Below are 12256 nucleotides of genomic sequence, written 5' to 3'. Positions count from 1 at the left end.
TTCAACATTCCCACTCTTCTCTCCAGGGAGTCCCCGTGCCTCAGCTTCAGCTCTGCACTTCCCCTCTTCCTCTATCATCCAGCAGTCCAGCCCATACTTCACCCACCCCACCATACGCTATCACCACCACCAGGACCCGCTTAAAGAGTTTGTGCAGTTTGTGTGCACCGATGGCACAGGACAGCCCAGCGCACAGGTAAGTCATCCATGGATTCGGCAGAGAAAGGTGATGGGGTGGCTTTGTTGACACTGATTTGAAGTCAGTTTGATTGTTCCATCTATTGAGGAGGATATGCAGAATAAAGGAAAGCAATCCGAAAAGAAAATCTGCATCATTAATTATATACATAACGTCTACTACTTCATTTCATATCTTATCTGTGACAAGTGTAACATGAGCATGGTAATAGAGCAAACTTTGAGGTGAAGCAACAATGCCTTTTTCCACAGTGAAGAAGATCCTTAAGAAGAAAATGTTAAAAAACTATTAGGCAGACAGGTCAAAGGCAGGTGTGGCCTGGGCAACTCGCAGTGAATTTTCTGTAAGGAGGCGAAGCTGATAAAGAATTTGTAAACTGACCAAGATCCGCAGTGATTGGAGAGATGGCTATCCATGGAAGGAACCTGAAGACAGACATTTAACACTCATTATGCATTTCAGTAGTTGTTTCACACGCCCTCGTTGACCTGCTGCTATCTTTGGGGCATTCCTTTACTCTCAACACTGTTCTCTCAAAGGGCCCAGAGACTGACTTACTCTGCCTAAAGCAGGTAGAAGAGCAGGTAATACAGAGGATTACATATGGTTAGGAATAATAAAACAGTTATTTATACCATATTTATATGAAAGTAACACATGTAGTTATTTCAACACACCAGGTGTCAGATGAAGCTCTGTAAGCATCTTCTCACACATGGTTACAGATGAGGAGAACGCAAAAGGCAGAAGCTAATGAGGCACAGAGTGAGGGGTTTGGAGACACGGTGTTGTGAGTGTAATTCAGTGAAACATCAGCGAACGGTGGTGCCCATTCAGGCTCCTCAGTAACATGGCCCCGCTCTCACACTCACTGCGTAGTATTTACACACAGTGTACAGCTGTCTGTCAACTGGCCTTATGGGAAATTTTAGATTAATTTCGAGACAACATTCACTGAGGGTGCTGGTAGTACTGTAAACCACTACTGTAAACTTGGCCTTGTGAACAACTTTAAAACCACTTATCAGACCCCTTTCCATGTCTTATTATCCTTTGTTCTCATTGCACTCAGTGTAATTTTCACTTACACTACGCACACCTGCACAAACACACACTCTTTCACATTGCTGATTTCGCTTCCTTTTTTTAAAATGACACTATAACAAACTCCCTTATGATAGCCACATTTTCTTTTCTCCTTTTGTGTGACAACATTCTCCACTTTTCCACCTCTTATTTACCTCACAACTTGTGGCCGGACTGTCTGATATTTTTGTTTGTCTTATTTTAAGATTGTGTGAGTTTGGTGATGTCTCCTGTTCCTATGTGTGTTTTAGTTTGTCTGAGTGTTCATAAGACTGCTTGTTGGTATCTATCTGTACGTGTGTGTGTGTGTGTGTGTGTGTGTGTGTGTGTGTGTGTGTGTGTGTGTGTGTGTGTGTGTGTGCGCCTCCCTTTGCACTGTAAATTCTCGGGGTGTGTTCTGCTCACCCTGTCTGTATGGTCCATCTGCAGCCTAATGGAGGTGGCCAGAGCAAAATGCCGGGCTCCTTCCTGCTGCCCCCGCCACCCCCGGTGGCGCGCCCTGTGCCCCTCCCCATGCCCGACTCTAAAACCATCAGCACGCCCACTGACGGTGGACTCAGCTCACCCGCATCTCCGTGTAAGTCACCCCCCCACTCCCACTCCCCTCCACAATATTCCATTAAGGACCCAGCCTCCCCACAGACTTGTAACACAGGCCAGTCCGAATCACTGTTCTCCCATAGATTGGTTAGCTTTTAACCGGCAGCAAATTTGTCCTATTAGCTATGGTAGAATAAATGTAGTCATCATAGAAGTTCCAGCAGCTACACTTTGTATTTTTGCAGTACAGCTTCTGAAAAAGCCCCAGTCTGGCACATCTACAATGACTACTGCTATAGTTTTTCATAGTTCAGGTGACTGTCTGCTTCCAGTAAGGTCGCAGCCTTATCAGTCAAACACTCAGCAGCCCCTAGGAGCTTCACTCCTATTTTATTCATTACCTTACCAACTGTATGCCACATTACTGTTGTCTACTAGCAAGATCCAATTCTGTCGAGGCAGAAGCCACGCCTTTGCCAAACCAGAGATCCTCTTTCAAACTCTTCTGCATCTTCTGCATCTCTCGCTCTGACCTGCACTGGCGTTCTCATTTCTTTTTCTTTCTTCATGCAAACCTCCTCAGACTCTTTCCTGCAACTCTCTCTTTTCTTTCTCTGGTGTTGGGTTTCCTGCTAGCACCACAAGAGGCAGTGTAGTCTCTCTCCCTTTATTTTGATGTGTTTCATAGTTTGGCGGGGGGGGGGAGCAGAGTAGAGCAGGGAACTGTGCACGTTGCCTCTGTAGCCGCAAGCCTTTGATCAATGCAGACTTTGCATGTCTGTCTGTGACAGCGGCAATACAATCTACCCCTTTCTCTCATTCTTTTTGCTTTTCTCCTTTATTTATTTGATATTCTCATATCCTCTTTCTTTGTTTCTTTTTCCTTTATTTCTCTCTTTTTTTTTTCTTTTTAAGGGAACAAAATTAGGGCAGTTGGCGTGGACTCCAAAAAACATCATGCCCCACTTTTACCCACCCAGTTCCCTCCGAACTTTCACACAAATCTCACAACAATTAAAAATTGAGAACAACAACAAAAAAACAAAAAAAAAAAAAAAACATGGGAATCACAGTATAACAAGAACAATCCCTTCTCTCTAAACATGAATGTTAAAATCTAATCAAACCTGTCTAATTAGCACTATAGTGCGGGAGCGGGAGAGAGGAGTGTCCTCAGGGAGCGGTGAGGCTTGGTTGGTTCCACCCAGACAGGTGCAGTGCGAGAGTCGGGCCATGGGAGAGGCACACCAAGAGGGGGCACTGGACGGAGCAACCGGGACACCTTCTCCTTTTCTTTTGACTTTTTCCTCCTCTTCCTGTCCTATCAACCTTTCCTACCCCCCAACCCCCCTTCCAGCTCTCTCAGATTAACGTGTCACTTTATTATTTATTTATATGAACATCCTATATAAATAAATATCGTATTTTCCGTCTTTTTTCATTCCAGTGACTGTTATCACTGTATTTTTTCCCCTTCTAATTTTGTCTCTGATTCTCAAGATATTGTAATTACAGTCACAAGGAAAAATGGCACACACTTACATAGGGTGCACTCTTACCCATGCATCAGTTTCAACCCTGTCACTGTCACCCCCCCACATCCCCATCCCCTCAACCTCACTCAAGTCATCCACAGCAAATGTTCATCTCAGCTGCCATGTTGGAGTCCAGTGAGCACAACTGCCCTAAATTTGATCCTGTGACATCACTGAATGGTGTCATTTTGTAGGCAAGATGCTCATCGTAACCTATTGAATTGAAATGGAGCATTGATTACCACCGGTGATTGGTACAGTAACTCCACTGGTCACATTTCTATTAAGTTCACAGTGAATCTTCAGTGGTTTTCTACGGTGGCTTAGTGCTGAAGCCAGGGGCTGCTGAGGAGCGTCTGTGACTGAACAGTGCAGCCATATTTGTAGGAAATAGCTGCTTCATGTTAGAACTAATCACTACAGATGGTCCATCCCCTTGTTAACCTCAGATCAGTTAAGAGGGAAAAGAACAACATGCCCGCCATATGAACAAATCACATGTGTCTAATAGGGCATGAGAATCCCCAACCCTTACTGTCTTTTTCCAGTAATCTGTTTGACAGTGATACGTAGTCCTGTAGTGAGTTCATATTATAGCGAAATATACAGTATAGAGGACGAGGAGAGCATCAAATTCTACTTTAAGTTCAGTGTGTACAGTATGTGTGTGTATAAAAGCATGTACACACTTGTCTCTCTCTGTTTATAGCATACTCCACGCCAGGCTCCACAGCTCCCAACCGGTTTGTCGGCATCGGAACACGGGACAACTTTCTGAATATCCCCCAGCAGACACAGGTACCCCACCAACCTCCCTCATCTTATTAACATCCTCACACTCACCTCGTCCTCCTCCTCTTGTCTTTTCTCCCTTTTCCCCTCATTTCTTGCTGCAAGCATGCCTGTGAAGAGGACTTCCCAGCGCACTGCTAATGCAGGCATTTGTGGGTTCAAAGGGACAAGCGTGTTATGCAGAGCGAAGGCTGTGATACAGAGGCGATGCCATTGTCAGTGAGTCAGCCCAGTACGGCCTGTGATGATCAACCGCATATCACACATATATTACACGACCCTCATCAACGTAAAGTTTGCTCAGTTTTTATCAGGATTTCTGAAGATAGTGCTTATAAAAAAAGCTGGAAACTCTGGAAAATGCTAAGGAGTAGACCTTAAGTTGACATTATGTTGTGAAACATGTACTATTATATTTATCATTAGAAAATAATATCCAGGTCATTATGCTAACAAACTTGAAAGTGTATTGTTTTATTGACTTGTTATTATATTATCTAAAATATGTCTGGATAAGAAATGCTCATAGAGGGATATTAATGATGAACCTGGGGGAAGAAATATGTAACCTACAGGTATTGTTGAATAATTGTTTGCGAAGTTGCCCAGCTACATCAACACAAAGGGTCGCCTATGTATCAAGGTCTTAGGTTTCAGTATTGGTTTACAGTGTCTGTACCACAGTGGTTTCCCTGCAGTGAATGTAAGCAGTGCCAGTTAGTTTCAGCTCCGTCACTGTTGATTTATCTCTGTTAGGCCTCACAGTGTGTATTAGTGCAGTGTGTGAGGCCAGTAGTACACTACATTGTGGTTTCAGTTTTGGCTGTGCTCTGCCACTGGGCTGCAGTGTCTTGGGCCTCCTCCATTACCAACACAACTTTTCTCATTAGGGGCTAACCGCACCTGCCTGCAGCCAACTCAGCTCTCCTGTCCTCCCCACACATGGAAACAATCTGCATTCCTCTTCGGCACAGCTCCTCCACCCTCCCCTTCTCTTCCCCCTCATGCATCAGCAGCCCACCCTTCTCTCCCTTTCTCTACCTCTCTCATCCGGCTGCTCCCTCTAGTATTTTTTAGCTCCCCACCTGCACCACTCTCCCACAGATGTAGCCCTGGCACTCGGGGGACATCCAAACGCCATCCAAATGTGTGTGCGTGCATGTGCACACATGCGCACGCACTTCAACTCTGTGCCAAAACTCTTGCCCCTCATTTTCTCTTCTAAATAACAACAGGGCTTTTACAACAGCTTACATCTGTTCAGAACACTTATTATCTCCTGCTTTTCAAACATTATTGAAAAATACTTTTTGCACAGTGAGAACCTATGCACTGAAATCAACTACTTCGAGTTAGCTGAGCCTAGTAGGTCAGTAGCAGCCTCAGCCAGAGTGAGTAACAGAGGTCTCTGCCTATCCTGCTGTTCCCTGGCATATGGAGAGGTTCAGATGATGGCCCTGCCAGCCCGCCTTGCCGCCTACTAGCCAACTAGCCGAGACAGAGGGAGAGAATCTTCCCACTGCTGTCAGAGCGAGACGTACAGAAAAGCTGGTCTGAGGAGCGCTCTAGTGGCGAGACCTCAGCTATGCAGGAAGGGTGAGGAATAGAGGGGAGCGTGTATGAAAAAGTAAGAGGCACTGAGAGAAAGGGAGGAAAAAAAGAGAGAGGGAGTTAGTTGAAGCTCGCTGCACTCCACAGTCACGTCCCGACTGTCTGGTTGCCCGCAGCAACCAGACATGATGTCATAGGCAGTTGAACTTGGACTTGAAGGGGGGTTCGAGTAAGGAGGGGGGGGTCACTTTCCACTGCCAAGGATTACATTGGGAAAGCCGGGCGTAAAAGACGGAGAGGAAAACCGGAGAGGGTTAAGGGAAGTAGGAGCCAGGAGGAAGATCTGCACACACCAAAAATCACGGCTAGGAAGGAGTTAGGCAGAGGTGGAGGAGGATAGATGGAGGTTGGGTGAGGGTTAAAATCTTCTCTAAGTTTGCTAGAATGGGAAACAGCAGAGAGAGCGTTGGCTGGTGGGGTGATTCGCTGCTCTCCCCGGGCCGAGGCCTGTGGAATGTCAGAGGCAGCCAGAACAGCTCAGCCTGTGCCAAAGCCTCCTCTTTGCCCTCTTATCACACTGAGAAACTGGATCCCTGGAGTAGCTGCCCTTAATAGCTTTACAGTGTAGCTTGAGGCCACTCAGGCCCACAGAGCAGAGACATATTAGGAGGATCGCCTTACATGTGAACTGGTAGCTCATGACCTGGCAGCTACATTGTGTATGCTCGCTGGAAGACAATTCATACTGAGAGAAAAAGTGCTGTTGTAATGTTGTTTGTAGCTCTGAAATAACACCAGTGTTGTAGTGAGTCAGCCGTCTTAAAAACAGCAAGGGGCAAAGTTTGGGCTGCAACTTTTCACAACTGTACAGAACAGCAGAGCTCAGCAAGTACTGGGAGTGAGGGGGGAAAGGGAGTAGTAGGTGGCCATCTAGTGGATGAATGACGCTGGTAGTATTTCCCATCTTCTACTTGTGCCTGTTCACCTAAAACAAATCAGTGTCTACAACCCCTTGTTATCCTCTGCACGTCTCCTGGTGGAAACAGTAGAACTACAGTCATTTTTACAGACATTTCTTTCTTCATTTTTTGTTGAGATGCTTGATGTGAAATTACAATTCCTCTCTAGAAAAACTAATGATAAAAAAAACATTATTTTGTGTAGCAGAAAATAATCACTTGATCACTTCACCCCCCACTGTGGGAGGTCTTGACCTTATGACCTTATCGATAGTAGTCAGTGATTTAAGATGTTCTCTGTTCATACTTTCTTGTACATCCCGTACCGGGACTCTGTGTGTTTGTAGGTAATTGTCACTTCAAGATGCAGCTCAGGACTGATAATTTACAAAATGTAAATAAGCTGCTGATTCTCTTTTCTTCTCTTCTCCACAGTCCTGGTTTCTCTGACAAGGCCTCTCTGAATCAACAGCTAAAATTGTGTCATGAAAATTGGAATTTTGAAAAACAAACAGATCACCGCTGATTATGAACAGACTGCTGACACTAAAAAGGTCTTTCTATCTCGCCAACACTATTCAAAATACTACTACAGAACCCGAAAACCCCCACTCCGCTCCAAGAGGACTCCCAATCCAACACAATTCGAACAGGAACCCCCTTTATGCAGGAAGCTTCAATGAGATTGAGTGGACAGACTCAGAATGCATGGAGGAGGAATAGCAAGATGAGAAACTGTCTCACACACAAACCACAAAATGTCAGAAAGGAAACACAATGTTGTAACCTGACAAATGACCAATTATACATTTGTTCTTCCTTTTTTTATGTTTTATTTCTTTTTTTTTTTATTTTGTTGTCTCCACAATGAAACTCCATGCATTGGCTGGGAGATCCAAAAAGAACAAGTAGCGGTAAATGGTGAAGTCGGATGTGCAAATTAAAAACATTGCCTCCCAAATTATTTCTCCATGCACCTCTCCTCCACCTGACCTGGAGCTCAGTGCTTCTCGGGGTCCAGACCAAAACCACAGCCACACGTCTGACCGTCGCCACACTCTGCCGCTAGATTTGCTCAGCCCTGAGCCTCTCTCATTTACGATTGGCCAATCACGGTGACGCCATCCAATGGTGTGACATGTATGCACTAAGTGGCTGATCTTTGTTTACCTGTCAAAGTATCAGGATGTCCTGCTGTGGGAGAAGTGAAAGCCACGAGGCAAGTGCAAGCGAGTGAACACACGACAGTCATTAACACTAACGCTACATGTGCTCTTTCGTCCCCTCACCTATGCACTATTAATTTTTAATAAGGGATGAACAGTATTGCACATCGATGGTCAGAGGAGTGATTAGAGAAGTGAGTAGAGGCCGGCTGCCGCCGCAGGGATGTGGCTGTGACAACATTTGAGTCTTGGCCCTGACACATGCAGCACAAATACGCACATGCACACAGACACACACAAGCGATTGCAGTACATACAGTACAGACTATTCTCTTCAGAGTAGTCTGGCACACAACCACTCACAATATCATCTCGCTATTAGTCATAGACATGGAATTTCCTTTGCAGTAATGCACACGCAGCATCAGCTTCATATTATTAGTTTTCATTTAGCTTGTAGATTTTTTTTTTTTTTTTGCCAGATTTGGTTTTGGTTTTGTCTCACTTGGACTGTTTTAACTTTCTCTTGCATGTTATTCTTCTTTAGCTTGCAGTAAGACATTAGGTATTGTGCTCGGATTTCAGCGAAACAGGTTTCAGGGAGACAGTAACAGCAGCTTCTCAAATCTCTCACATATGGACAGCACAGTAACAAGAGCTCATCACATGCATCCCTTGCATTGCTTCACCCTGTATCCCTTAGTCAAGTCACAGGAAAAGTAAAACAGACATACACAAACACATAAAACACATACAAAATGCACACTAACACCACCTCAACCCGACAAAAATTTATAAAGGGAAGCCTTTATATGTGGTTCTCCAAACTGCCTTTGTTGATGGTTTTTCATTCACTTAAGATTTGTCTTTTTAATTTGAGATATTTTTTTCTATGTAAATGTTCACATTGAAATTGCTATTCGTATTATTTACAAGATGACACAATCCAACAAAAGCCGACCTCACAAAATAACTGGACTGCCTAGCTGTTGGTTCTATTTTGCAGGGATAGTAAACAGGGCTGAAACCCTGTCCTCAGCCTCTCTAGTAACATTAGGTCTATGTACTAAAACCATATATCAATACTATAACAATATATGAAAGTGCCTCTGTATTCCCTTCATGCAATTAGTAATAAACTTGACTTCAGGTTCTCTTCCCACATATAAGCTAAAGCTACAGGGAATGGTAGCGTTGGTGCATGTGGAAACCATTGGCCTAGGACAGAACTTTATAGAGGACTGCAAACTTTTTTTTTTTTGTAAAGACAGAGAGAGAGATCTTATACATATATATTTATGATATATGTTCCTTTTTAACTTTTACTACATGAGCTTGTTGGCAGTCTAGTTATTTTCTGAACTCTCACCTTACCCCATGACTCGTTTCAGTAAAATCACCTTACTGTTACCAGTGCGAATCAAACGACACACACCATCGCTATCTGCAGCGCAGCATTATAATACCTAGATGAACATGTTGAAAATCGACAGTAGGTTTGAAGAAAAAAAGTGTTTGTTTTTGATGGAAAGTATTATTATTGAAAAATATGTGTCGATTGAGCCACGTGCAATGCATTGGGTAGATCATTGTGTTTGTCTGTTAGAGATTTTTAAGAAAGCTAAGAGAAAAGAGAAAAAAAATGTATTTGTTTCAAGTCCGTAAGCTCCAGGACTCTAAACTAGAGGGCCATGAAAAATCCTAGTCTTTGTAAGTTGGGGGTATTTGTTTTTATTTCCTTTTGTCTCTTTTTTTAATGTTTTATGTGTAATCATTTGTTTATAAAAATGTGGGAGGGCTGAAGGAAAAAAAAAATGTACACAACTTCAGAAAAAAAAATTTATCATCAGATAAAAACTGGTGCTTTAACACTATAAAGTACATTCAGAACTATTATAAATGGATGGTAATGAACAAAAATAACAGACCATTTAGGAAACAGCATTATTCCTCTCTCTATTTGTATTCTTCTATTTGTATTGAGTGGGGGAGAGGTTCCTATTCCTTAAGGTTGTGACACAAAAGGCATTTTGGTTCAACCTTTAGAAAACAGATTAACCTATACTGTCATGCCTAAGAAACTTCAAATGACTTACCCATGCACTGCCTGAAACTCACCAGCAAATATAAAAAAACAAAAAACTCCCAATTTAATGTGCATTAGCATAAATACATGACAAGTTCCTCCCTGTGCTGTGGGAGATGCTTCACATCCATGAGTCTTTTTATTCCCATGATCATCCCAATGTGTTTCTAAATCTAGAGCTGGACAGAGCTCAGCAGGTTGTGTTGACACATCTGACTTGATAGTGTTGAGTTAGACCATCCGTCTCCTGCGCAGATGACAGAAACAACAACAAAAAAAGGGGCATAAAGTAGCTTAAAATCTGAACCATTTATGAACCAGGCAGCAAGGTGAGCCTCTCCCCTGTTCCACTCCCTCCTCTGTAAATGACTCTTATAGTGCTTGTGCTGTAGTGTATAGTTTCCCAGCAGTTAAAGGTTGTCCCTTAAAAGTGCCTTTTGTTCACAGACTCCATTTTGTAATCCAGATCGCCCTTTTTTTTTGTTTCTCAATACGGCTTGAGGTAGCAGGTTGCCCCTGAGAGCCTCAAGGAGGCAAAAGGTCGTCATCCGTTGAGCACTCAGGGACAACTTTTCCCTCTGGCTTTGAAATGAATCACCTCCATTGTACCTTCCCTATATCCTCTCTTCCTTTTCAAAGCTGTATCTATATATATATATACATATATATAGTACAAAAGGAAACTGGTGTGAATTAGTTCTTTACTTTTTATTGATAAATAATGACAAAAAATTTTTTTGAAAAGGCAAAAAAACTTCTCGTTCTCGCTCTTGCTTTTTTCTTCCCCTCTGTCTCCACTGTCCGTTTTCTTTGAGACACTGGAGTAGTCTGTAACTGTGTCCGTCACTCTCCGTCTCTCTCTTTCTCTCTCTCTCACTCATTCTCTCTCTCTCTCTCTCTCTCTCTTGCCCTCTTCACTGTTGGGAGGGTGAAAAAAAATATTGCCGAAAAACTTTTTGTCTGAGCAGAATGCAGTTAGCTCACATGTTATTCTTGTCTGTATGCTTCATGTTGTATTACCATACCCATCTTCTTCAGCTTCTCCATTCAACAGCTAATGTAAGTGAACAAATTACGCTGATGGGCTTTTTGGGGGTGTCCTTGGGTGGGTTAGGAAGGGATGACGGGGCTTCAGGGGTTTGGGTTGAAGAGGTTTACAGAGAAGATGAATGGGGTCAAGAGGGCTGGATGAACTGCTTTTGGGTGTAGGAAAGGGGCTGCTTGGACTATGATAAGAGTTTGCTCTTTCGTTTTAGGTATTTATTTTTGTTTTGTTTTGTTTTTTTTTTGCTTTGTTTTATTCCCCCCTTTTTAAGCTTTCTTTTAATTTGGATTTCTTTTAATATTTGCTATCAGGGTATGCTGTCATTTAGGCTCTTTTTGAGAATGCCTTGGACTGTAAGTGAAAGCTACAAGCACCTTATAACCGGACTTGTCCTGCATGAGGCTGAAACAGGGGGTTGCATTTCCAGGACATATCCAACTTCCACTCAAACCAATCTTTTAAAGTCAAGTATTATTGTTCACGGTGGGTTTCACACAGTGAAACTCTCAGCAGTATTAGCCATTTCAAACACACCAACCAGATAGATAAAAAGCCAGCATGAACCTGAGTTCTCAGCTTTTTGAGGATTCAGGCAAGTCCCTCCATTCTTTTCTCCTCTGACCACCTCATGCTGGACTGCTCCGTGTCTATGTTCTGTTGTTTATTTTGTTCTTTATCTTCTTAAGCGTGTATGGTTATTGGTGTAATAGGCAGCACCCTAGGCCCCCTGACTCCCAGCTCTTCTACACCTCTGTCTACACCCTCAGTGCAGCACCACTTCTTTATGAAAACACCCCCAGAGCTCTAGGTGAAATGCATGTGTTAATTACAGTTTCTTTTCCATAAGAAGAAAAACACAGTTTGAGAAGAGCAGCACCTGATTGAATAAAAAGGATGTTCTTGACTGTACTGTCTTGCTGTGCCATGTCTTTCTTTATAGAATAAGTCAAGATGATCACAATAGACACATTAGTAGAAACTCTTAAGACGCCATGGAGCTTAATTTATTTTGTTGATCCACTGACTGGTCAAATATCACTACCAGCAGGATATCCAGGAAAAATTATGTTACTATTAGTGCATATTTTTGGTTTTGGTTGAATCTTTTGCATGGGTTGCTGGAATCTGGTCCTCAGTGGATGAACTACAATAACTATATACACTATAAGTGTTTACAGGACTTATCATTTAGTTTAGTTTTTATCATTAATATATTATTCATATTATTTCTAGATTATTAGAATTATTTACAATAACAGCATATTCAAAATTTTCAAGGCAAATCGCTATTTGCTAA

The 12256-nt window shown here is 42.7% G+C and overlaps 1 protein-coding gene across 8 annotated transcripts in view; it reads left to right on the top strand.

The window, feature by feature from the left end:
* Positions 1 to 11868, top strand: part of LOC113162411 (nuclear factor 1 X-type-like) — a 103227-nt gene extending 91359 nt beyond the window's left edge. For 5 of the 8 annotated variants that reach the window (XM_026360515.1, XM_026360512.1, XM_026360513.1 and 2 more), the window contains 4 exons: positions 27 to 196; positions 1715 to 1862; positions 4070 to 4158; positions 7098 to 11868. In XM_026360515.1, coding sequence (XP_026216300.1) covers positions 27 to 196; positions 1715 to 1862; positions 4070 to 4158; positions 7098 to 7112 — 422 coding nt within the window. In that variant the 3' untranslated portion in view covers positions 7113 to 11868. The remainder of the gene's footprint in view (positions 1 to 26; positions 197 to 1714; positions 1863 to 4069; positions 4159 to 7097) is intronic. The other 3 variants (XM_026360516.1, XM_026360518.1, XM_026360517.1) reach the window with 2 other exon arrangements.
* Positions 11869 to 12256: the final 388 nt, after the last annotated feature.

Source organism: Anabas testudineus, chromosome 1, assembly GCF_900324465.2.
Source record: "Anabas testudineus chromosome 1, fAnaTes1.2, whole genome shotgun sequence".
Classification (NCBI taxonomy): domain Eukaryota; kingdom Metazoa; phylum Chordata; class Actinopteri; order Anabantiformes; family Anabantidae; genus Anabas; species Anabas testudineus.
The sequence above is the reverse complement of the archived record's forward strand: the minus strand, read 5'-3'. Positions and strand labels throughout refer to the sequence as shown.